The sequence below is a fragment of the Bos mutus genome, chromosome 10 (assembly GCF_027580195.1).
Source record: "Bos mutus isolate GX-2022 chromosome 10, NWIPB_WYAK_1.1, whole genome shotgun sequence".
In the NCBI taxonomy this organism is placed as follows: domain Eukaryota; kingdom Metazoa; phylum Chordata; class Mammalia; order Artiodactyla; family Bovidae; genus Bos; species Bos mutus.
The window spans coordinates 27203427-27228838 of record NC_091626.1 but is presented as its reverse complement, the minus strand read 5'-3'; the positions used below and the strand labels follow the sequence as shown (position 1 = coordinate 27228838).

The following is a 25412-nucleotide window of genomic DNA, read 5'->3' as shown; positions in this document are numbered from 1 at the left end:
TGTTTGTCTGAAGGAGTTATGGCTACCTACTTCTCCTTCCCCATGCACTTTTGATGCATTTAAAATCCATCATCGGGAATGCTGTAGCAGTGAGGCAGGTGTGTGTGTCCTAGTCATGTCCAACTGTGAGATTCCATGCAGTGTAGCCTGCCAGTCTCCTCTCTCCATGGGATTTTCCAGTCAAGAATACTGGAGTGGGTTGCCACGCCCTCCTTCAGGGGAATCTTGACCCAAGAATCCAGCCCACACATCTCTTAAGTCTTCTACATTGTCATGTGGATTCTTTACCACTAATGCCACCTGAGAAGCCACCTTAGTGAGGTATGGTGAGCTTTTTTTTTTTTAAATTAGTGCCTTTGACATTTCCAGGCTAGTCAAAAGATGGATGAAGTGTGAAGTATTGAAAGCAAATGATGACTTAAGTTTTTTATGACAGTTTTCCCTATCTGATTTTGGCATCAGATTACTTAGGTTTCCATAGCCAAGAGATGGACAGTTTGGGAAGCAGATTGTAGAAGTTAATATTTCATGCCTAACTTAAAGGTTGTGACACGATTTTGATGGTCCAGGATCATTCCATAAAACTTAAAAATAACTGCATGTAATGTTTTAAGAGGCTTTCACATGCATTTTATTAGTAGGGTGTAACAGTCTGTTGAAGGGAAAATGGTAGTGAAACTGCTTAAGGTTCTACATCCACCTTTATTAAATGTTAGAGTCCTATATCTGTAGGAAATTAGTTTCATTGTTTGTTCTAGGAATATCTCAGACTGGTTTGATTGAATGCTAGTCAAGATAAATACTTGTTAAAATGAGTAACACATAGTAGCTCTGTTAAGTTCCTCGCGTATATACTGTCATTGAATGCTAAACCACTTAACTGTTACATGTAGTATTTGTATAGAAATATTTATATATATGTATGTATAATTTTATTTTTTAATACAAGGTTTTCCAAGAGGAGAGCCAGGGCCTGGCTGCTACTGCTGCTGTTAAGTCGCTTCAGTCGTGTCCGACTCTGTGCGACCCCATAGACGGCAGCCCACCAGGCTCCCCCGTCCCTGGGATTCTCCAGGCAAGAATACTGGAGTGGGTTGCCATTTCCTTCTCCAATGCATGAAAGTGAAAAGTGAAAGTCGCTCAGTTGTGTCCGACTCTTAGCGACCCCATGGACTGCAGCCCACCACGCTCCTCCGTCCATGGGGTTTTCCAGGCAAGAGTACTGGAGTGGGGTGCCATTGCCTTCTCCAGCCAGGGCCTGGAACAACAAGTAAATGCTAGACTGGTATTAGAACCTTGGAAGTCTAGTTCCAGAACCCCAAAACCACACTTAACTGCCCTAGCCTTTCAGGGATTTTGAGGAAGGCAGAATTGGCAGCACTCGGAACAGACTGGGCTTCCTCAGAGTGTGGCATTTGATAGTGGGAATCTGCATTAGCAGGCAGTGCATTTGAGAGTTCTTGGTATGAAAGCTTGCCTGTGTTCAAGACTACAGAACTTAGGCCATAAAATTGTGAAGCTGATCACAACTCTTGGGAGAGTTCGTGTGGTGTACTTGTTGTTTCACTTGAATGTGGGGCATTTTGTGGTTACCTCTGTGGGAAACCTAGGTTTTTTTTCTTTGTAGTGTAGTTGAAGGGTGTACAGGTCAGCCAGAAGTTGCTGATGTAAAGTGGAGAGGTGTGATTATTTTTCCCCTTAGGCTTTTTAGATATGGTAACTCAGAAGGGCATGCTGTATATACTTTGATGTTTTACCAGTGATTTTTCACCTCTATCATTAAATACATAGTTATCAGTGGCTTATCACTCTTAATAGGATAAAGTGCTTTAAACTAATGGCAGAGATGACCAAGTTAATTTTGAATTGATAAGTTGGCCTGAATTCCGAGATACAGAACATCAGAAATAATGAGCGTGGCTGTAATCCTAAGCAAAGTTTTAGGACCAGGTTTTACAGTTAGTTGCTTCAGTTGTGTCCAACTTCAGGTTTTGTGTGGTGTGACGTAATTTTTTTTTTTGCTGTGTTGTAAGGCATAAGAATCTTTGTTATAGGACAGGGATTGAACCCCTGCCCCCTGCAGTGGAAGTGTGAAGTCCTACTAATCACTGGACCACCAGGGAACTCCCTGTAATTACTTTTCTATATATAGTTGGCCCATGAACAATGCAGGTTTGATCTGCATGGGTTTGCTTATACACAGACTTTCAATAAATACCTCTTGCTGTATTCCATGGTCCATGGTTGGTTGAATCAGTTGACGTGAAATCTCAGATACAGAGAGCTGACTAAATTATACTTGAATTTTCAGCAACATGGAGATTGGCTATTCAGGGTTCAGCTTGGTCCTCTAAGGGAAATTTGAGTGTAATATATCTCAAGTTCAGCCATACTTAACTCAAAAAGCTGAACTTAATATTCTTCCTAACCAGGTCTAGTAGATGATGTCAGCTAGATATGAGAGAAAACAATTTGAACAGATAAGTAAATGTAGGTAGAATGTAAGGTTGATAGGTGGCAGATATCTTTACAATTTTTTAAAAAACAAATTAGCATTTTTAAGAGGTGGTTAATGACCCAAGTTGGTGTTCTGTTGGGAGTAGTGATAGTTCTGGAGATTTGCCAGATGGATGCAAAGATGTTTACTTGCCTTGGTTTCCATTTGTACTTAATCACATTAAGGGATATGAAATTCACAAGGAATCTAGGTATAGTCAGCTGTTTGCAAGTGTTTTTATTTATCTTTGACTTAATGTGCCTGTGTGTGTATGTGTTTGCCTATGAGCAGTATAGAAAATGTCTAAATTTCATTGGGAAAAATTGGAAATTTAAGAATTTCAGTACTTTGAAGTTAGCAATCACTAATTTTGGCAATAGTTTACTCTCAATTTTAAATTTGAACATAACGTGAAAACTACTGATACCTAATGAATTGATGGGGTAGATGATTAGATTAGAGAAACTATTCTCTTGGTATTTATACTTCTTCTCCTTCCTTTTCTTTTTTAAAGCTCTCTTCCAGAATTGTGTTCTCCAGAATGTCCTTTCATTTCAGAATGGTTGTGAGTTTGTCTTAGCCAGTTGGTGTCATGTTCTCAGTAGCTTTGGTGCCAATGATGTCAAAAGGGAAAGAATGGGATCTAGATTTTTCTAAATCTAAAGGTTAGAAATGACTTCTGAAATCTACTAATCCTACAATACTCTGAGCGTCTTATTTCCCTTTTGGGTCACAAAACTGGGAACGGAATTTTAATATTTGATTTTAGGGTGAAAGCCCATTTACTGACCAGCTCAGAAATTGCTTTTTTATGCCTTTTAGGCACTGTTATAGGGATGCAAAGGCAGCTTTGGTGCCTGCCTTTGTAGGGCTGTCCTTGAATAAGTCTTTGATTTTTTAAAACAGGTATCAAGTCCTGAGCTGAGGACAGGTGGTAAGCCTTGCGGGGTAGACTCCCACTTTGTTCTCCATGCAAGGCTTAATGATTCTGATAGTTTATGCTGGAAATGCTGGAGAGAGACTAATCACACCACAGGTGGATCCTCTTTCTGCTCTCTCTTCAGTTTGCCATGTTGAGTTGCTCAGTTGCCTTCTGACCAGAATCCAGCTCTTTGGGGAAACCTGAAGTAAACCCAACATTGCACTCCTCCCCTTTGTAAGTGCCATTTCCCAGAGCTGTTGGGAGGGTTTCTTCAGTTGCATCAACTTTGTAGGTCATTTTTGTGTCATCTGTAAAGTTGAAAAGGGTCATGGGTTAGGAAGAACAAAAAGAGTGATTAAGAAACTTGTTCTGTCTGGGGGATAATATCAACTTCCCTTAGGGTGTGCTGTTTTTTTTTCTCTTATCTCTTGACCACCTCTCTCCCCATGACTTAGTCAAACTGAGGAAAAATTAGGTTTCACCTCAACAACTCTAATGATAATACTCGTAACAAAGGGTCTAATAAAGAGCAGTAAGGTCTAGAGAGCACTGACTCTGCTTCACTCCGTCTCTATCATCTCAGTACAAGTGGTACAGTTGGGGAGTTGAGTCCATGTAAGCAATGGTTGACTTGCATTCTGGGACCAGTGGGGGCAGGGAGCAAAGCACTGTCAGTGAGAAGTCTTCCCAGAGGTGTTTCCATTACGCCTGTCGTGGTGTTGGGTTTACTTCTGCCTACATGGTGGTAGCAAGGAGAGATGCTTAGGGTTCACTTTTCCCATTTTCCCATCTTTCTAGAAGGGTCCAAAGCACAAAAACTGACAGATCCTTAAACTTGAACACTACTTGGGCCCAGACAGTATGTGAGATGAGTAATTTTCACTTAGTTTTCTCGCAAGGAATCTTCCTACATACATTGATTTCTAGAGCCAGAGGCTATAAAATACGGCCTCTTGGCATTTCAGCCCTTTCTGGTACTAAAACCGCAAGCCTGGGGATCTGGAATTTTTTTGTTAAGAGGGTGGAAATCTTGAATGGTAACAAATAGCTTGAGTTGATCTTAGAGAAGTATCAGACTGCATGCATATCTATAGCTCTAGTTTTCAAGCAGAGCTGAGTAAAAATGGTTCATAAGTAATGATCAGTTATTTATTGGTTTCTTTTTGGCTGCTTGATAACCAAGATTACATCTTTTAAGTTACTGTAAGTCTTCATTTGCTACTGTAAGATAAATTCCACCAGGGTAAGTTTCTCCTAGGGTGTGATTCAGGCTCTGGGTCTTGAAGAGGTCTTAAGACATCTTCAAGTTTATAGGAAGTTGAGTCAGTTGAAGAATGAGTGGTTAAGATGAATATACTAATGTTTAGAGTTACAAAATACTGAAATACGTTATCAAATGAGATTGAGTTTTCTGGGTTTGAAAAAAGATACTGAAGAAAAAAAATTTGATGTTCACTTTGAGGAAAGGAGTCAGTGGGCTTTCTTGAAGTTTGTATCTTGAAGAGAATGAATACTCCTGAGCATCTTAAAAAAGAGATGCTATGGGCTAGGAATTTGTTAATCCAGTAGTAATTAGATTAAATCTAGATTAGTAGTTGACTTTTTGTTACTGTGTAACCAGAGTTGGAATCCTCATTTTTTGGTTCTGGTTTATTAGACTGCGTTGCTTTCGTGTTTTCCCTCATAAAGCAATGCCAGTGGTGCTGGGGCTCTGACCTGGTTTCATGGCTTGAGAACCTACTCTTAACACAGAATCTTACTGATCTCATAACCATGTAATGCTTAAGACAGTTCTGTCTGATTCATCCGCATGGTCTCCCCAGTTAAAGCAGCCCAAATCCCCTCTGTTCCATGAGGCAAAGTCCACAGCTTACTCTCCCAGCGAAGATGAGATGCACTTACTATGGGTAGTTTGATTCTTTGAAATTCCTTCCTGCACATTGGTGCTGTCTGGTTCCTAATGACTTTATGGGTTACAGCCCCTCTTGAAAGGTCCTTGCCAGAGACAGTTGCTGGTGAAATCATGTCCCAGGTGAGAGTAGAGCTCAAAGGGGAATGATTCAGTACTTACCTCTGGGAGTCTTGAATTTCTCATAGCACCTAAAGATGGCAACAAGGAGAAGCCCTTCTCCAACCTGGAAAATCATATACAGGAGAGGAAAGAAGAAAAGTGGTCCGATGACTTCAGGGGGGAAGGTCACATTGAGGATGGTGGAGCAGAGTTGAATATTTTGGCATCCAGTCTCCATGCTAACTGTGCGTTTGCATCTGTTTTGATTAAAAAACAACCAAATGCCTTCAGAGAAGGGACATGAGGGTGCAACTTCACTTGGTCATCTTTCTCCCAAATACTTTATAAGAGAGACTGACAGTCCAACACAGAAAGATGGAACTGAGCCATGTGCACAGGGTTTTGAGAAAAGTCAAATTGACCCATTTCTTAGGTCACTAATCCAGCCTTGTGGAAAATGGTGACCAGTAGGTCCATGTGGGGAGTTTTTAATGGGGAATTTTTGATTAGCTTAGAAATCTACAGTTTGTCACTTGTGGAATTACCAAAATGAAGTTTGGGGAAAATGTCTGGCTACGGGGAGAAAAGATATGAGCCAGTATTGTTCATTGGCACATGTTGAGTTACATACAGGACAATTAGGATTTCAGCATAAAGTAAAAGATTGTCTAAATGTCTGGGAACCTTGTCCTGTGGTCCGATTTCTGGCTTGGATGTCTTCACAACTGAAAGTTTGGTTCCATTATCTGCCTTGAGAACACATTCTCTTGCTTTACACTTTATGGGCTAAAGAATGTACTGTTACATTTAATACAGCATTTTATTCACTGAATTGCAATTAGTGATTAAAATAGTTCTTTGCTAAAAAATTGTAAGCATGGTGTCTGCACATTTATTATAAAGTTGCCACCCCAAGGTGGTGTGTTACAACTAAAACCTAGACAGAAAAGGAGGCAAAGGGGAAGGGATCCTTTTCCTCATCAAGGCTTGTCATGAAGACATGGAGCTATTCCGCTGCCGTTTACTGCCAGGGAGTTGGGCAGGTGGTGGAGTCTAGGCTCTGCTAGGGAGCACTTCGCCATGAACTGTTCCTCTTTGTGTGGTTAGGTACCTTTGGATTTTGTTTCTCTGTGTTATTCATCCAGTACCTCCCCACTGTTCCTCAGTCCAATTGCCTTGTTCCATTTTTGCATTTGAATATATTGCTTAAAAATTATTTTCCCCAGATTGTGGATCTTATCTTTTTCCTGAAAGGCGTGGGACAGTGGGACCTAAAACAATAATACCTACCGTCCGTTGAGGCAAAAAAGAGCAGAGAGAAGGTAGCCTAGCAGGAAGCCGATGAAAGGCATCAGGGAGGAGGTGGCCAGCAAGTGTGGTGTCATGACAAATAAGATGCTCTTGCCCACGTTGATGGCGGAGAGCACTACAACAGCCACACTGCACAAAAGCAGGAGGATGATCCCTCCCTGCGAATAAGGACAAGAAGAAAAGGCAGTTAGAAGGGTGTGGGGATATGGAGGAGCACAGAGAGCTAGGGAAGTGCTGGTGGATACCGAAGGTGGAAAACATTTTAATAAACATATTTGAAGTGAAAGGGAGTACGCAAGACCTTTATCATCATCTTGGATTTCTTACCTGTAGCTGGGCAGCTTGCTGGTGGTCATAGGTCTGATTACCTTGTTACTGAAAGCTCAGCCAGACATAGTTTCTGATAGACATCTCTGAGTAGCAGGTTTTCAGTGAAGTGCTGTGACTCTGAAGGATGAAACTATTCAGCCCTCCGGCAAAGTGGGTATTGTAAATGAAAGTTCTCTTTATGCATCCCAACAATGCTTTGGATGCTCTGGATATCTTGGAACTGAGTAGAAGCTGTTCTTAGAACTTGTGGTACTTGTCTTAAATACCTCTTTTATGGGTAGGGACTTCATCTATTTTAGGATGAATCTGATTTCTGGAAGTTGCCAAAAATCATTTGAAGCAATGCTGGTTAAAGCAGGTAATGAAGTCAGATAATGTGCTTTTAGATCTGAATGATGTATAGGGATGAGTGCTTTTCTTGAGTGACTTGCAAATTGGGATGATAGGAAAGTTCCTAAAAGGAGTTTCAAATAGCTCAGGTAATGCATCTTTAGAAACAGTGCAGGTCCACCCTACCCCAGGTGAGAGCTGTGAAAGCAACTGTCATCGGGAGCAATGGTATGTTTTTTTTTTCTTTTAAAATTATGATTTTATAGTTGGATCTTACATACCACTTAGAATTTTCAGTAGGCAATTTATCATGAAATTAGAATGTTAAGAATTTTCTCTACTAAGGAGGATTCAAGGTTTCAAAGAGTGTTACATGTCTGCATTTTAGAGTGACATCTAAACTGATGAAAATGCATGCGTAAACTTAAGCTCTGTTCCTCTTATCTTCTGAGTTGTGGTGTTTAGTCACTAACTTGTGGCTGACTCTTTGCAACCCAATGGACTGCAACCACCAGGCTCCTCTGTCCATGGGATTTCCCAGGCAAGAATACTGGATGGGTTGCCATTTCCTTCTCCAGGTGATCTTCCTGACCCAGGGATTGAACCCTCATCTCCTGCACCAGCAGGCGGATTCTTTATCCCTGAGCTACCAGGGAAGCCTTTTCTTCTCAGTACAAGTGTGTGCAGCAAACCTTCCTTGAACTTACTGTGTTCTGTAATGGTTATGGTTCCATTTCCAGCTCATTTCACACCTGTGTTTGGTATTTCCTAATGCAATTTTTTTTAAAAAATGTGGTAAAATATATAGAACACACAAGTTGTCATTTTAACCTTTTTTGAGTGTATAATTCAGTGGCATTAATTACATTCACAATGTTGTCCTAGTGACAATTTAACGTTTATTTATGTTGCTGTACTTGTAACTGCGCAGTTCCGTGTTTCTAAATCATGTTGCAACTGATAATCATATAAAACAGCACCTGTACTGTTGGTGGTCCTGTCCCAGGATAGGAAGGAATCTCACTAGTAACGACTTAAGTTTTATTGAGAGACTATTAACTGATACAACTGACAGGGAGGCCTGGAGTGCTGCAGTCCATGGGGTTGCAAGAAGTCAAACATGACTGAGTAACAACAAAAATTAACTGATAAACTGCTTAGTTCACCCTTGGGTTTTGAGTTAATTTCTCCTTTTGGATTTTTTGCCTCTTGGGTTTGTCCTCTACCTGATGTCCAGATTTTGTTCTGAAGAGGGTAATGAAGAATGTAGGAGGTATTGGGCTACAAGGATTGTGAATCCGGAAGCCCTCTTTGTCTGCGTGAGTATTAATCTCAAGCCCTCATTCTCATTCTCCCATTCTTGGGGCCTTTAGAGTGGTGGTGAGCATAGACATTGATGTGACCCAGGTGTGAAAACTGGCTTAGCCCTCCTCAAGATATGTAAACTGGTGAGTCCTTCAGCTTTTGGAATGAGGTTGACAACACAGCACCTAGCATCTTAGAACCACTGACTGCTTTGTAGCTTGTAGGGAAAGGAGTGGAGTGTAACATCTCACAGTTTCTTGTCACTCGGATCTCCTGTGCATGACCTCTTGCTAAGAAGAGAGGCCACAGTAGTTGTTCATAGATGACCATGTTTTCTGTCACCTACATTGCCCTGTCATTGCTGACTAAAGCTGTGATGAGTGTCTGTCCATTCATGGGCAGCCAGCTCAGCTTGCCAGGGATCCAGGAGATAACCTGGCCTAACTCTTCCCATGTAGGTGACCTGGTTGGTGAGCGACCCAACGAGGAAATCAATTCTCTCATTTAGGGAGTTTGTAGAGTTACAGAGAAGGGGAGGCAAGAGCAGAGACAAGTGTGGAAATTTTGACATGGAGGCCCGCAGGCTGCAGAAGTCACAAGGTGGCATAAACTGAGACAAAGGAGAGTCAGGTCTTCGGTCAGTAGCAGCAGGTATGGGGAAAGCATAGGTAGCGTGGTTGAGTCAATGTCAGGGTGGGATCCTTATAATGAGAGTGGTGAGTGGCTTATGCTGAGTGGCACCTGGACTGTGTCATGCTCAGGTTCACCAACTTTCTAACCACATAGGCTTGAATAAACTCCTGCATGGGTGAGTTACAGTATTACTTGAATTACCTTTCCAAATGGTGAAAGTGTTGCTCAGTTGTGTCTGACTCTGTGACCCCCCTGTAGCCTGCCAGTATCCTCCGTTCATGGGATCTTACAGGCAAGAACACTGGAGTGGGTTGCCAGTTCCTTCTCCAGGGGATCTTCTAGACCCAGGTCTCCCACATTGCAGGCAAATGCTTTACCATCTGAGCTACCAGGGTAGCCCAAATAGGGCATCCTTAAAATTGTATCTTGGTGTGTCCAAATGTGACCTCTCACTAGGGAATGCTACTGGTTGAGCAGAGTTTGAACAGATAGCTTCTGTCAGAGCCAGTTATCAGAAGTTGGGTAATTTTGATTTGAAAGTCTCTAGGAGTGTTCGGTATGCAAAGAAGCTGGGACAGTTGTTCCAGCTTGTAACTCACTACATTATGAATTGGGGAGATTAAGAATGAGCATAGTCCTCAAAGAAATGTAAAAGCAAGAAAATTTCAGCCTTTACATCTTGGCCACTCACTTTTATCTGCAACCTCATGGGAATGATATCTTGTTTGGGAGCAATTGATTAATGGAGCTGTTGCCCTTCTGCTTGTCTAACCTTGGAGGTTTGGCCAGCGGCAAAGCAGGTCCTAAGGTACACTTATATTTTATGTGATTCTTTGTTACTGGCTCCTGTCCTTTCTGTCCAGGTGTATCTCAGCCCTTTTAATGTTCTCTGGGGTCATTTACTGTAGAATTGAGTCATGGATGTGTAACAAAACAGGAATGAGAGACATTCCCTGGGCCTCAGTTATTCTATATATAAAATGAGAATAAGGCAGGAGACTACCTCATCTTGAAGCCCTCTCTAGCCTTAAGATCTGAGATTCTTTTTTCCATCCTCAGAACACTTTAAAAAAAAAAAATTGAAGTGTACTTGATTTATAGTGTTGTGTTAATTTCTGCTGTACAGCAAAGTGACTCAGATACATTTCACATTCTTTTACATTTCCTCACAGGATAATGAATATAGCTGACAGTGCTATGCAGTGGGCCCTTGTCCATCCATCTGTATACATCAGTTTACTAACCCCAAACCCCCATTCCTTCCTTCTGTACTGCCCCTCTCCCTCTTGGCAACAAGTCTGTTCTCTATGTCTGTGAGCCTGTTTCTGTTTCACAGTTAAGTTCATTCATGTCATATTTTAGATTCCACGTATAAGTGATCTCTTACAGTATTTGCCATTCTCAGAAGAATACTTAGATCAGGAGACACGTTATATCAGTTGCTTTTGGGGTTCTAGTCTCTGGTTTCACCTACAAAGTGGAGGAGGGCAAAGTTGCTTTAAGTGATATGGGGGTCATTTCACATTTTTATCTTCTGTGTGATATATTTTTCCTTTTGTTTCTACATTCCACAAGCTCTTCAGTAAGTGAGATGACAGGTTCATGTTTCTGGTTTTTTGTTTTTCTACTCACATGTGGGAGAGACAGGATTTGTCCTCTATTCCTTTGTTTATTCTCAGGCATTAGATGTGAGTGTTAGAGAATTCAGTGTTAAGACACAGCCTTAGGATCTTCTTGCAGGTGTGTGGGGAATAAAAACAAGTGGTATTTTTAATACGAATACAATAAATGCTACAAGGATGTTGGGTGATGAGGGAGCAAATAGGACACACATTCTGTCCAAGCTTGTGGGTTGAGAACAGCTTCCCAGAGCAGGTGCTAATTGTGTTGAGACTTGAAGGATGTGTCCAGTTGAAAGGTGGTGGTGAGGGAGGTGGGATTTTGGAGAGAGGAGTATTCCAGGCAGAGGGAAGGGCATGTGCAAAGAAAAGAGCTAACACTGGAGAGGTTGGTTGAGGGCTGAGGAGCCTCATGACTCGTGGGGTAGAATAAGGAACCAATGAGGGGCTTTAAGCAATAGAGTGACATGATAGTTTGTTCTTTCCAGACTCAGGTTAAAATTAGGTAAGGGAACCAGGTTAGAAGACTGAGTAGCTTAGTGAGAGAGGAGAGTGGCCTGAATGAAGGCAGTGGATATGGAGAAACATGGACTCAAGCAAAAGAAGGCAGAACTGGCAATTGGTGATTAGTGTGGGTGGGGAGGGAGAGAGGACGTGGAGAATGGCTTTCTGGTTTCTGGCTCAGGCAGTTGGGCACATTAAATGCTTCATTGAGATGACGACACAGGGAGGAGGGAAGAGCAAGTTTGAGGAAATGGTTTAAATTTAAAACATACTGAGTTTTAAATGCCTGAGGCATATTCAGTAGAAAGATTTGGTAGTTAATACATGGATTCTGGAGTCAGGAGAGCTGTGAGCGCTGAAGATACTGTTCTGGTGGTCATCAGCTTGTAGATGGCTGTTGAGATGGGCCAGATCTCATGGTGGGAAGGTCCCGGGCGTAGGTAAGAAAAGCAGAAACCTTGGGCTGAATGCAGAGAAGTAACCTTTGCCACAGGAACTCACAAGGGAGTTTGAAAAGAAATGCCAGAGAGGTGGTAGGAAAGCAGGTGCCCTGTCACTGAAGCTGAGGAGAAAGATTTCTGAGATGGAGGCAGTGGTCAGCCATATCAAAAACCGCTAAAAGAATAGTTGAGACATGTCTGTTGGATTTGGTGAAGAAAGTGGAGCAAGGGGTCATCAAAATGTGAGTGGATGGGAGACTGAGGAGTAGACACTGATTGATGAGGGTTGTCACTGGAGAACAGCCCTGGGGGCTGGGTGGGAGTGGAAGGTAGGTGGGGGCAGTGGATGTCTGCTGGGAGCATGGCTAGGAAGGGGAGGAAACACAGGTGTTGGCTGAAACAGGAAGTCCAGTCCAGTGACTACTTACTGAAAAAAAGGAGAGATGTAAACCAGAACTGCTGTTGATTGGGAAGAATTAATATGGTGTCATTCTAAAAATGAGAGTGAGGAGGAGGCTGTGGGAATAAGAGGATGTGATGAATAAAAGGAGATTACTGAGAAGCAAGGGTGAAAACAGAAGATGCTGTCCAGAGCAGAGTGGGGTGACCAGCCATTTGGCAGGAGACTTCACATCTTCCAACAGGTCGGGAGGGGAACTGTGGCCGTGGTATTAGGACTGCACCAGGGCAAGGGCAAAAATCTACCTTTGACAATGGCACTGTGAAAATGGAAAGACCCTGGAAATCTGACCAAACCTCTGTTTCAGGCCTAAAGCTGCTGCCAAGCCTTGCGCTTCCAAGTAGTGTACCCTGTAGACCAGCTCAAAGGCATAGATCCAGGGGCAGGAACAAAAACAGGCCTTCAGGATGCAGAGTTTATCCTGAGGACCAGGTTGGCACTTGGATCCCAGGGGTGAGCAGTGAACCAGAGGAGAGACTGATGGGGAGTGAGCTCCAAGGTCATAAGAGTTGGCAGAGGGAGCTCTCTAAGGGTCTGGTTTTTCCAAGGCAAGGCAGTGGTATGGTGCCCTCATGGCACTCCCCCACACCCTTTGGGACCAACTCTCCACTTCCTCCATCCCATTCCCAAAGCGCTGTGAGTGTGCCTCCCAGCTCTTCTGGTCTCTTCCTCTCCACCACCTTATCTAGTCAGCCATGTTTGCCTTTGGTCTCCCTCTGAACTCCTCTATTCAGACATTTCCTTAGGCTTACCCAAATCTGACCCTTTATTCATGGTCTCGCTCAAGACCACCCCTCCTTCCATCCTCCAGAGAAGCCTTTCTTGACTACCTGGCCCTTCTTAACCTTACCTTCCTTGCATTCTGCCAGTGCCTGACTATACACTCTTGTGTCTTGTTTCTCACGTGTTACTGATTTTCTGTGATTAAACTCTTTGAGGACAGTGAATCCTTAGTAGCATAAAACGTAACATCTAGTAGGTACATGATAAAAGCTTAATTATCAAAATGGTTGTATGTTGTGTGTGGTGTTTTCCTTTTTTTCCTGCTAACGCTTCAAAAATACTCTTATATGCATTACAATCTCATAAAGTAGGTTGTATCAATAGCAGACTTTTTTTTTAATCAAGGAAAGAAAACTGACACAGAAAAAGCCCAAATGACTCGGATCAAGCCATTTACTGCTATGATGGTGGGGTTCTCACTCCCTGCCCAGACCCCCAGGTTCTTACCTTGGTGACATAGCGTACGTATTGTGGCCGTTTGGATTTGAGGATGATGCCTATGGTGCAAGGGATGAGAATCAGGATCAGTGATATCATGATGCCGCCGTAGGGCACCTTGTCCTTCAGGGACCCATCATAGATGCCCCTGGAGTAAAGGTACAGGAGGAGGGGCATCATGCCCAGGGCGAAGAAGGTGGAGCAGGTGGTCATCACGATGCTGAGAGGGAGACATAGGAAAAATGGAGAGAGAGAGGGCGCTCATTAATTCAGGCATACCTCATTTTATTGCAGTTCACAGTTGTGTTTTTATAAAATGAGCCTTCATGGCAGTCCTGCATCAAGCAAGTCTATTGGGGCTGTTTTTCCAACAGCATTTGCTCACTTGGTGTCTCGTCGTGTTTTAGCAAGTCTTGCAGTATTTCACGCTTTTTCATTGTATTTGTCACAGTGATTTTTGATATTACTATTGTAATTGTTTAGGGGCACTGTGAGTCATGCTCATGTAAGATGGTGAATTTCAAGGATATAAATGTATGTGTTTTGACTGATCCCCCTTTTCTCTCTCCTCAAGCCTCCTTGTTCCTTGAGACATAATACTGAAATTAGGCCAATTACAAACCCCACACTGGTCTCTTAAGGTAGGGTCAGATGTCTCTTACGTTTTTAAGTTAAAAGGTAGAAATGTTTACTCTTAGGAGATTCTGTGGAAATCCCAGGCAGGCTGAAGGCCAGGCCTCTTGCACCAAATGCCAGTTGTAAGTGCAAGGGCAAAGTTCTTGAAGAAAATTATAAGTGCTACCCTAGTGAACTTACGAATGAGAAGAAAGCAAAACAGCCTTATGGAGAAAGTTGTAGTGATCTAAAGAGACCATCAAACCAGCCACAACAGTCCTTTAAGCCAAAGCTTGATGCAGATCAAGGCCTGAACTCTCTTCAATTCTAGGAAGGCTCAGAGAGGTGAGGAATCTGCAGAAGAAACATGGATGTTTCTTGCCATATGCATATATGTGCAAGTGCAGGGTGAAGCAGCAAGGTCTTAGTAGAAGCTGCAAGTTATCCAGAAGATCTTCCTAAGATCATCAGTGAAGATGGCCATGCTAAAGAGATTTTCAGTGCAGATGAAACAGTGTTCTATCAGAAGAAGATGCATCTACAGCTGCCATAGATAGTAACTCCTCTGATGGATCTGTGCAAAATTAACAAAATCTTCAGGAAAGGATTCACTATTCTAGATGGCCATTCATGATTCCTGGAAAGAGGTCAAAATATCAATGTTACAGGAGTTTAAAAGAAGTTAATTTCAAGCCTCGTGGATGACTGAGCAATTCAAGACTAGAGGAGGAAGCAACTACAGACGTGACTGTGGTGAAAATAGCAAGAACTAGAAGTGGAGCCTGAAAATGTGACTGAATTGCTGCAACGCATGGTAAAACTTGAATGGATAAGGAGTTGCTTCTTGAAATTGCCACAGCCACCCTCACCTTCAGCAGCCACCATCCTGATCAACATTGAGGCAACACCCTTTACTGGCAAAAACATTACAACTTGCTGAAGGCTCAGATCATGGTTAGCATTTTTTAGCAATAAAGTATTTTTAAATTAAGATATGCAAATTTTTTTAGACACAATGCTATTGTACCTTTAATAAGTCACAGTATAGTTTAAAAGTAACATGTATATGCACCAGGAAACCAAAAAATCCACATGACTTACATTATTGTGATATTCTGCTTTATGGTAGTGGTAGGGAAATGAATTTGCAGTATCTCCAGGGTATGCCTGTACTATTTGTGGAGTGCCTGCTGTGTGCCAGGCGTGGCGTGAAGAATCTTACATGCATTGCTTTGTTTCCTCTTCCCAGTAGTTTGAGGAGGTAAGCATACGATCTCCTTTTTACTGATGAAGAGGAAGCTGGGGACTTGAAGGATCACAAAGGTGGGAAGGCTGAGATTTGAACCCAGGTCCCTGTACACTTCACTGTGAAAGGAGCCATTTTGATCTCCTCCGTAATAGAACTCTTTTTGCTCTCTATACTTGTACATATGCACAGCCCATTTTGAAAAAAGCTGTGCGATCCCATCACTAACTATAGCCCATTGGGTTGTAGAATAACACCTGATCTACAGTGGCTAAGTGCCTGCCTTTAGAGTCTAGGGCATGGCTGGACATAGTGGTTCTGACTAAAATAACAAAGATTAAGCACATCAAGAACATTTTCTCTCAGGGAGTTTGAACGTATACACAATTATAGAGCACTTGGTCTTTGAGAGTGGGTGGAATGGGAGGGATTTCAAAAACCAAAAAACATGCAAAGAAAAAGCAGTAAACAGAGGTTATGATTAAGTGTGAAAGTCACTCAGTCTTATCTGACTCTTTGCGACCCATAGTCCATGGGATTCTCCAGGCCAGAATACTGGAGTGGGTAACCTTTCCCTTCTCCAGGGGATCTTCCCAACCCAGGATTGAACCCAGGTCTCCCACATTGCAGGTGGATTCTTGACCAGCTGAACCACGAGGGAAGCCCATGTGATTAAGAGGACTGTGTAAAAAAAAAGTTGATGAAGGAGCACAATAGTGGAGTATTAGAGAAGGCAGCAACAGAGTTAGCCACTGTCAAGTGACAAGATAATCTGGTCATCAGACCTGTTTTCTATCTTGAATAATAATCTAGTCCCCAACACTTGAGGACTTCTTAGGTGGTGCTAGTGGTAAAGAACCTGCCTGCCAATAAAGGAGATGTAAGAGATGTGGGTTCGATCCCTAGGTTGGGAAGATCCCCTGGAGGAGGGCATGGCAGCCCACTCCAGTACTCTTGCCTGGACATTCCCACGGAGCCTGGCAGGCTACATTCCTGTCCAGGAGTCACAAAGAGTTGCACACGACTGAAGCAGCATGCACACGTACACACACCCAACATTGATATTCTCATGTCCTTTATGTTTTGGCTTATCTTTAACATTATTTAAGATAAATTGTGAGTTTCAGATCCTGAATAACAATGTATCTTCCCAGTTCTCATTTGTATCCTAACTGCCCTGTTGCTGTCTGCATTTGGAATCTCATCCTTGTTAATCTCAGAACACTGTAGGAAGAGGCCCTTCAGAAAGACCAACGGGGAGAGGAAGCTGCTAGGGAACATCTTGGATTTGTAGACATTTACTTTACAATATATGCTTTGGCGTCCATTCTAGTGAGAAGGTTGGGGATGAGGGCTTGATATGACCATCAACTACATCCTAGTCCAAAGGGTCTGGAGTATAGCCATCAAGAACATAATTGGTGGATATATCACAAGGAGTCAGAAGCTGAGGAGAGACCCTCAAAAGATACTGTGGACTGAATAATGGGAACCTCCCCCCAACATAGTCATGAACACCTATAACACTTAAGCACATACTCCATCTTGTAAGAAACTGAGGGGAGGTTTCCAGGGACTAGAAACAAAAGAATGTCGAGTAGTAGGTAGGCTTGTGCTGAAGCTGCAGCGTGTGGAGGAGTAGATGGTAGGGTGTTAGTCTTGGTAATCTGGTGTTTAGGTTTTAATACCCAAGGGAGGGGCCAGAATTGAGACTTTAAGCCTATGAAAAAAGGAGAGGTGAAACAAATGTTTACTCAGTAATCAATACTCCAAAAGGACTACTGGCAAAACAGAACATGTAATTCTCTTATGGGTTGGATATGAACTCATAATGGAAAAAGGAAGAATATAGTATTTTAAAATGTGGGGAGATGACAGAGGATGAGATGGTTGGATGGCATCACCAACTCTTGAGCAAGCTCTGGGAGTTGGTGATGGACAGGAAGAGCCTGATGTGCTGCAGTCCATGGGGTCGCAAAGAGTTTGACATGACTGAGCAACTGAACTGAACTGACTTTGGATTATGCAATGATTTCTTAGATGTGATACCTAAAGCACAGGTAACCAAAGGAAAAACAGGTAACTTTGACTTCAAAACCTAAAAAACTGCTTCAAAAGGATACTCAAAATAAGTCTCCCACATAACGGGAGAAAATATTTGCAAATCGTGCAAGTGCCCAGTATCCAGAATATATAAAGAACTCATAATTCAACAGCTAAAAAACTCCAAATAACTCAATTTAAAAATGGGCAAAGGACTTGAATAGGCATTTCTCCAAAGAAACACAGTTAGCCAACAAGCACATGAAAAGATGCTCGACACCATTAGTTATAAAAGAAATACAAATTAAAACTGATAATGAAATGATAAAGTGGTAATGAGATACCACTTCACACCCACTAGCGGAGCTAAGCAATAAAAATGATAAGTCTCGGTGAGAATGTGGAGAAAGTACATACAAGTGTTCAGAGCAACATTAGTTACAGCTGAAAAGTGGAAAATAAAATATTGATGGATAAGCAAATTGTGGTGTATTCATGTAATTGAATGTTCTTCAGCCATAAAAAGCAATGAAGTACCACTATATATCAGCTATCACAAAGATGAATCTTGAAAGCATGGCAAGTGAAGGAATCAAAAACATGAAAGGCTAGGTATTATATGATTCCATTTACATGAAATCCCTAGGGACAGAAAATAGATTTGTGGTTGCTGGGGGCTGGAGAGAGAGAATGGGGAGTGACTACTAATGTGTTTAGGTTTCTTTGGGGGATGATTAAAATGTTTGGGAATTGGTGGTGATAGTTGTACAGTGTGAATATACTATAAACTACTGATTTTAAAAAGGTGAATTTTATGGTGTGTGAATTATATCTTAAAAATATTAAAAATCTAGAGGACAAAATTCATCCTTAAGAGGAAAATTTATAGCTTGAAATGTTTATAAAGGAAAAGAAGAAAGATTAAAAATTAATGAGCTAAGCATTTTATTCAAGAGTTGGAAAGAGAAACAAACCCAGTGAAAGAGAAAATATTAAAGATGAGAGAATAACCTTTAAAAATGATATAAATTGAGAATCAATTACACCAAGAGCAGGTTCTTTACAAAGTCCGATAATATAAATACTTGTGGCGAGGCTAGCCAAGAAAAAGGAAAATGGGCACAAATTGATCTTAGCATGAATGCAAAAAGAAATACAATTTCCGATACAATAGAGATTTTAGAGGACCATAGAAGAAATCAAGGATAGTCTTATATTTTCATTTTTCTATTCAGACTGAATGGACAATTTCCTGGGAAATCTACAAAAACTTAAAATGAAGTTGAAAACCTGAATCAATTTAGACTCACTTAAGACATTTAGTAAACACTTTGAAACCTATTATCCAAACAAACCTCACACAAAATGTATATGATTTTATAGTAGAGTTCTGCTAAATATTCAAAGTATAGATCGTCTCAGAGTAAAGAAAGGGGAAACATGCCCCAAATTATATATGATTAGTATGAGTTTAGAACCAAAGGTAAAAAAGTCACATTATGAGAAAGGAAAATTAGGGACCATTCTCATTTACAAACACAGGAGCAAAAGTCACAAAATGTTACCTAGTGAATCTAGCTATGCCTTTATAAAATAATACAATGAACAAAATGGGTTTATCCCAGCAATATAAAAATGATTTAATATTAGGCAATCTACTGATATGTATCACTGCATTATTGGATTAAAGAAAAAAATGGTATAGAAAAGTGTCATTCAACAAAATCCAGTGTTCATGCATGGTAAAAATCACCACACTAGCAACAGAATGGATTCCCTTAACCTGAAAAGGATTATCTGTCCAAAAAATCTACAAGAAATAGAAAACCTAATGGTGAAAAATTAGAGGAATAAAGGAAGGATACCTGTTCTCATCACATCACCTGCTGTAAATTATAGTTTGTACGTCTTCGCTAGCATTGCAAAACGAGATAGGAAAACTATATAGAGGGGAAAGGAAGAAACTAAAATAAGCCGATGATAGAACTGTCCACAGAGGAAATTCAAGTGAATTTCTATTTTAACTAGTAAATAGAATCCATGAAATTCTGAATACATTAGCAATAAAAAAAATCAATTAAAAATTACTACAAAAAATTATTAGTAAATGAATTTTTAATTATATGGAAGAACTTCCTAATATGAAATGATTGAATGAAAGGAAACCTATACCAGTTTTGTGGATGGGAAGATTCAGTATTGATTTATAAATTTAATGCAAACTTAACCAAACTTTCAGAAATAACTTTTGTCGACTTGAGAGTTAGTCTCAAAATTCAAATGAATGAGTAAAAGGTCAAAAATAATTAACATAATTTCCAAGAATAACAAGGTAGGGCAACTCCTTTCACTTATCAAAATTTACCATAGAGTTATAATTAAGAAAATGTGATATTGGTACAAGAATAGCCACATAGAAGAGAGATCTCAGACATAAACCCATGCTTATTTGAGCATCTGATCAACAAGAGGTGGTGTTACAAGTTGCTGGAAAAAAATTCACTGATCCTAGGAATTTTTTCTATTCAGGTGGAAAAGATACAATTAGATCACAGAATACATACTAATAAATTAAAGATCTTCATGTGAGATGCAAAGCTTTAAAACTTTTCAAACATAGGTGAATGTATATATGACCTTGAAGGCAGTAAAGTGTTTGTTAAATAATCCCCAAAATATAAAATGTCAAGGGAAAATATTAATACAGTTGGTTAAGTTAAAATACACAGTTTTATATCATTATCAAAACATAAGGATAAGCCCCAAACTATGAGTAGACTGTTGAAACATGTAAAAACAACAAATGACTACCAATTAATAAGAAGGAAGCACCACCATCCCATAGAAAAATAGGCAAAGGGCATTATTTTCAGAAAGGACACCCAAATGGCCAACGAGATTTGAATAGGTGCTAGACCTCCCATGAAAGTGAAAGTTGCTCAGTTGTGTCCGACTCTGTGACTTCGTGGACTGTCCATGGAATTCTCCAGGCCAGATACTGGAGTGGGTAGCCTTTCTCTTCTCCAGGGGATCTTCCTGACCCAGGAATCGAACCCAGGTCTCCTGCATTGCAGGTGGATTCTTTACTAGCTGAGCTATCAGGGAAGCCTATGATGAATTAAATTTAAAACCACCATGACATTTCATTTTATACAGATGACACAGAGAAACAGGGATCTTCATACACTGCCCTGGGGAGTGAGATGTAGAACAACTAGTCTGGATAGATGTTAGATGAAGACGTGTGAACCTCAAGACCCAGCAGTCCTGTGTTCCTGTATGCTCTCACATGTGAGCATAGGGGTAGCAGGCACAAGACTTGCTTAAATAGGAAAGCCGCATAAACGCCTGCCAACAGGACAATGCAAACAAACTATGGTGGTTGCGGTTTAGTCACTAAGCCGTGTCTGACTCTTGCAGCCCTGTGGACTGTAGCCTGCCAGGCTCCTCTGTCCATAGAATTTTCCAGGCAAGAATACTGGAGTGGGTTGCCATTTCCTTCTCCAGGGGCTCTTCCTGACCGGGGATCGAACCCGGGTCTCCTTCACTGCAGGCATACTCTTAACTGACTGAGCTACCAGGGAAGCCTGGTACAAACTATTCTGCAGTTCAAATGCACAAAATAGCTCTTTTATTTTTAAACCTATCATCTCAAAGAAAGCAAGTTGTCAAATGATATGGGTAGTATGATACAGTTCATATAAAGTTTAAAAACAACAAATGCAGGAGTGTATCTTGCTGGTGGATATATACATACATAGTATAATATAAAATATAAAAGGGTTTGTGGAAGGGCTGAAAGTCAAATCCTGGGAGGTGCTCCTTGAGTGTAGGAAGAGGGGAATGAGATTGGGAAGGGCATTCGGTAGGCTACACAGCGCTAGCTGTTGACCTCTGCCTAGGAGAAAGGCCACACATGAAACTCGTGTGCTTGTTTTGATGACCTTGAACAGGAGTCATGCTTGCTTTGGCTCGGCATGTCGGGAGCTTTGGAATTTGCTCTGGGACTTGGTGTGCCTTGTGCACTGGCGTGTGTGTGGGAGCCATGCTCCCAGACCTCCTGATACCTCCTCCGCCCGTGCAAGGGCTTGGCTCTTGGCCTACATTTCTGGTATCTGTAATGGTTGTGATCCTGTTACCCTGAAGGGCAGTGCTGGGAGGGCAGTCCTGTTGTAGCTCTGAGACGAACCTGTCATGTAGTAACATTGTGAATCTGGATTGCAAGCGGATTCTGTACCAGCTAAGCTACCAGGGAAGCTGGCAACCCTTCTACATCAGAATTAAGATATGGTCCAGGTTTCTGTCTGTAGGACCCAGAGTCTGCTATGGACCTTGTCTAGGCGTCCAGGGACCAGGGGGAATGGAGCACATTTCTTTTTTTTTTTTAAACCTTCCTGCTTAAATTCTCAGAGCCCTCCACACAGCCTGCTTTGGGGCAACTGTATATACCCTGCTTGAGGGACAGGTTTTGAGCTCCTGTTAACAGAGGCACTGGCAGCAGAAGCTGAGGGAGCTGTGAGGGAACCGGTCAGTCTCTGTGGTGAAGTGGGAGACTTCGGGGAACCTGAGTAGCTTCTGTCTCCTGCCTAGTCTTTCATGGTGGGGAGAACTGTGAGAATCCTTGGGTTGTCTCCACAGCCATTGGCTCTGCTGTCTGCTGTAGGCTGGATGAGGGGTGGGGGTGAGCAGGTGAACTCGAGGCGTGGCATAGGTGGTCATCAAAGGGGCCCAGTTCTCACTGGCCCTCTCTTCTCTGTCCCTCAGGGAGGGCAATTTCTCTTGCCTGTGGGTCCACTGTCTTTTTTGAAGCATGACTCTCGGCATCCTAGAGGAAAGAGCTGCTGTGCCTGGCTGCCTTGAGAGGTCCACCGGGGGAGGGGGCACCCAGCCTTCTGGAATGTTCCTTCTCCCCCTTCCACCCACGAGGATCTCCCTCAGCCTCACTCCAGCCGTGAAGCAGAATGACTGGCAAGAGAGACCCCGGGACTGGCTCCGGACACAGCTTGCCCACAGATTCTCGGGAAGCCTCTAGCAAGTCTCTGGACTTGAGCTTTCTCACGTGTAAAGTGGAATTGGTCTCAACACTCCTTTCTAGTCCACATGGGAATAGCATGGTATCGTACACAGGCCTCAAACCCACAGCCTCTGGGTGGCATCTGGGCCTCTGACATGTACAGTTTGGCTTGCACAGTGTTTTAAAAAATTTGAAATCATTGCCAACAATTAAAAATTTAGAGATTTCACCTTCAAAGGGAGATTCTGTCTTCTCCTGAAAAGCAGGAAGCTATGCCAGCCATGAGTTCCTAATCCCACAATAGCCACGGCAGAGATGGATGGCATATGCCCTGTGCAGGGAGGCCCACACCTCAGAGGCTGGCGGTCATCCTCCAGCCACACTGGGCATTGAAGATATTTGAGTGAAAGCACAGGCTTTGGAGCCCCCAGGCCTCGGATAAATGTATTAACCTCTCTAAAGCTCAGTTTTCTTGTCTCTAGAATGGAGCTCCTTATAGCACCTCCTCATGGAAGCCGTATCAGGATCCCATGTAGAGCCTTTGGCCCATTGCCAGTCTGTCTTTTATTATCAGCACCATTATCATTACTATAATACCTGTAACAAGTTGTCTCAGGTGAACTCAATCTGGAATTTGAAGTTTCTGGCAGCTTGTGATGGTGGAGGGTGAGTGGGGTCAGAGGGCTGGTTTCATGTACATGGGAGGTTGGTCTGTGGGAAGGGGCTTTATGGCAGAAGGTGGCTGTCCTGCAAAGTATTATCTCTTGAGGGGCCTAGGTGGAGGTGACAGGTCCCAGGTGCCCAGACCAGGAGCCTGAGCAAGACAGTGAGTCACTGGAGGCGTCACTGGTGGAGGCCTAGAGCCTCCGAAAAGCAGGCATTGCCAAAGGGACCTTATTGACATTCACTGGCTCAAGAGACTGGGACATCTGGTCACTCACACTTAGAGACTCCCCTACTGTGCTTTAATACTGCCTCCCACCTCCCCACCCGCCCGCGCAGCTCTACTGATACAGAGCCATAAGGCCCTGAGTACCCTGCCAGGCTCCTCTGTCCATGGGGATTCTCCAGGCAGGAATACTGGAGTGGGTTGCCATGCTCTCCTCCAGGAGATCTTCCCAACCCAGAGATCGAACCCAGGTCTCCCGCATTGCAGGTGGATTCTTTACCAGCTAAGCTACCAGGCAAGGTTGCAGCCCTTCTACGTCAGAATTAAGATATGGTTCAGGTTTCTCTGTATGGGACACAGAGGCTGCATTGGGCCTTGTCTAGATCAGGTCAGGGGCTTGTCTTGCTGCAGGAAGGACCTAGATCAGATAAGGGGAAGAACTTCCTCACAGTGAGGTAGTTGAATACTGGACATGTTCCCGTGAGAGACTGTACAAGCCAGGCTCTCTCTCCATCAAACACCTCAGTGAGGGTTGAATTATATGGGTGGAGAGTCCAGAGCTTCTCAGGCGGCAGGTCCAGGTAACCCCCCATGATCACTATCATTTTTTCATTCAAGTATCAGCTCCAGCATCACTTGGCATCACCAGGAAGAGGATTCCCTACTTGGCTGGTTTCCTTAGTACAGTTCAGTCAGGGGCAGGGTAGTGACAGGCACAAGCAGATGGACTGTCTTGAATTTACTGCCCTGCCTGGCATGGAATAGCCTCTCCACTGAGGACTGAACCATAAGAGACAGGCTTGAGATGGACAATTAAGTAAGAGCCAGAGCTTTTATGCTGGTGAGTTTTCTTCAGCCAGCAGAAGCTGCTGCTGGAGCTGGAGCTAGTCTGACGTGGCTTTGCCCTGGGAAACATTCCAGACCAGAGTCCCACCTCTTTGGAAGGACTGGTATTCAGCTGCCCCCTGCAGGATTCCACCCTCACTGACTTCTGCTGTAATGGTTTGGGTGTGGGGATGCTGCTGTTGCCTCCTCCCAGTTTGGCTGAGGTGAGGCTTGTCCTGACATGGGACCCTGACCTGGTGCTGGGGGACTCCAGGATCTACCTGGCTGTGTCTTTGCGCTGAAGTGTTCTTGCCTCTGATGGGTGGAGAGGGGAGGTTCAGAGAGGACAGCCCACTTGCACAGACAGTTGGGGGGATCTTCGGCAATTCCTTCCTGGTCTGCAGGAACTGGAGGTGCTCTTTGGTTCTGAGCCGCCTTGATCTCCTTGGAGATCTTTGGGACTAATCTGCACTCCCTTTCGTATCTCTGGCCTTGAAGCAGAATTCTGCCTACCCTGGCAGATGGGTGAAAGTTCACCAGAGGTCCCTTTGCTTTAAATCAATACAGTATTCCTTCAAGACAGTCCTTGTGCCATTTGAGACAACCCTGGGAGTAGGGGCGGGGTCTCTCCAGGATGTCCCTGGACCAGCTGAGCCCCTTTGGCTTGGAGCCTAAGCCAAGATGTACCCCAGCGTCTGCCCCCAGCCCAGTGTTAGCTTTTGAGCATAAATGGCTGCCACCCCCTGCCCTAACACCCTCCCAGCCCCCATTCACTCCCCTCCTGGCTCTTCGCCTTGACTGCAATCTCCCCAGGTAGCTCCCTTCTCACCCCCAGTCCTACCTCAGGTTCATGTCCCCCTTGATGGCCAGGGCAAAGATGTTGGAGAGGTTCCCCCCCGGTGAGCAGCCGCAGATCAGGATGGCTAGGGCCTCGACGTTATTCAGCTGGAAGAACTTGCCCAGTCCAAAGGCAGTGAGGGGCATGATGCCAAACTGTGCCACCAGAGCGACGGCCAGCCCCTTGGGCCTCCAGAAGTGCGCCTTGATCTTGCTGAACTCCATGGTGCAACCCAGCGAGAGCATGATGGTTAACAGCATGATCACCAGAATGACACTCAGCGCCCGGTCGGTGGGCCGCTTGCCAAAGTTGTGCGGGAGGGAGAAGTTGAACGGGGAAGATTCGTTGAAGGCCTCCAT

General features: G+C 43.1%; 2 protein-coding genes across 3 annotated transcripts in view; one reads left to right on the top strand and one right to left on the bottom strand.

Moving 5' to 3' along the window:
• Positions 1 to 18297, top strand: part of SRSF5 (serine and arginine rich splicing factor 5) — a 23518-nt gene extending 5221 nt beyond the window's left edge. Inside the window, exons 9-10 of one of the 2 annotated variants that reach the window (XR_011465608.1) lie at positions 14 to 321; positions 950 to 18297. The gene's annotated coding sequence lies outside the window, so the exon portion shown is untranslated. Of the gene's footprint in view, positions 1 to 13 lie in introns of both variants that reach the window. The other variant, XR_011465607.1, reaches the window with a different exon arrangement.
• On the bottom strand, positions 3558 to 25412 carry SLC10A1 (solute carrier family 10 member 1). Its single transcript, XM_005905749.2, has 5 exons — positions 25057 to 25412; positions 13593 to 13803; positions 6721 to 6899; positions 5491 to 5687; positions 3558 to 3727 (listed from the first exon to the last, which is right to left on the bottom strand). The coding sequence occupies exons 1-5, from the start codon at positions 25410 to 25412 to the stop codon at positions 3558 to 3560; spliced, it is 1113 nt and encodes a 370-aa protein (XP_005905811.1).

What these genes read in the sequence shown, in the direction of transcription:
- SLC10A1 (XM_005905749.2), bottom strand. Translation starts at nt 25,412, where the DNA reads ATGGAGGCCTTCAACGAATCTTCCCCGTTCAACTTCTCCCTCCCGCAC. An exon ending in ACGTACGCTATGTCACCAAG is followed by an intron (nt 6,900 to 13,592) that starts GTAAGAACCTGG and finishes CCTTATTCGCAG; the next exon opens with GGAGGGATCATCCTCCTGCT. An exon ending in CTTTTTTGCCTCAACGGACG is followed by an intron (nt 5,688 to 6,720) that starts GTAGGTATTATT and finishes TAATCAAAACAG; the next exon opens with ATGCAAACGCACAGTTAGCA.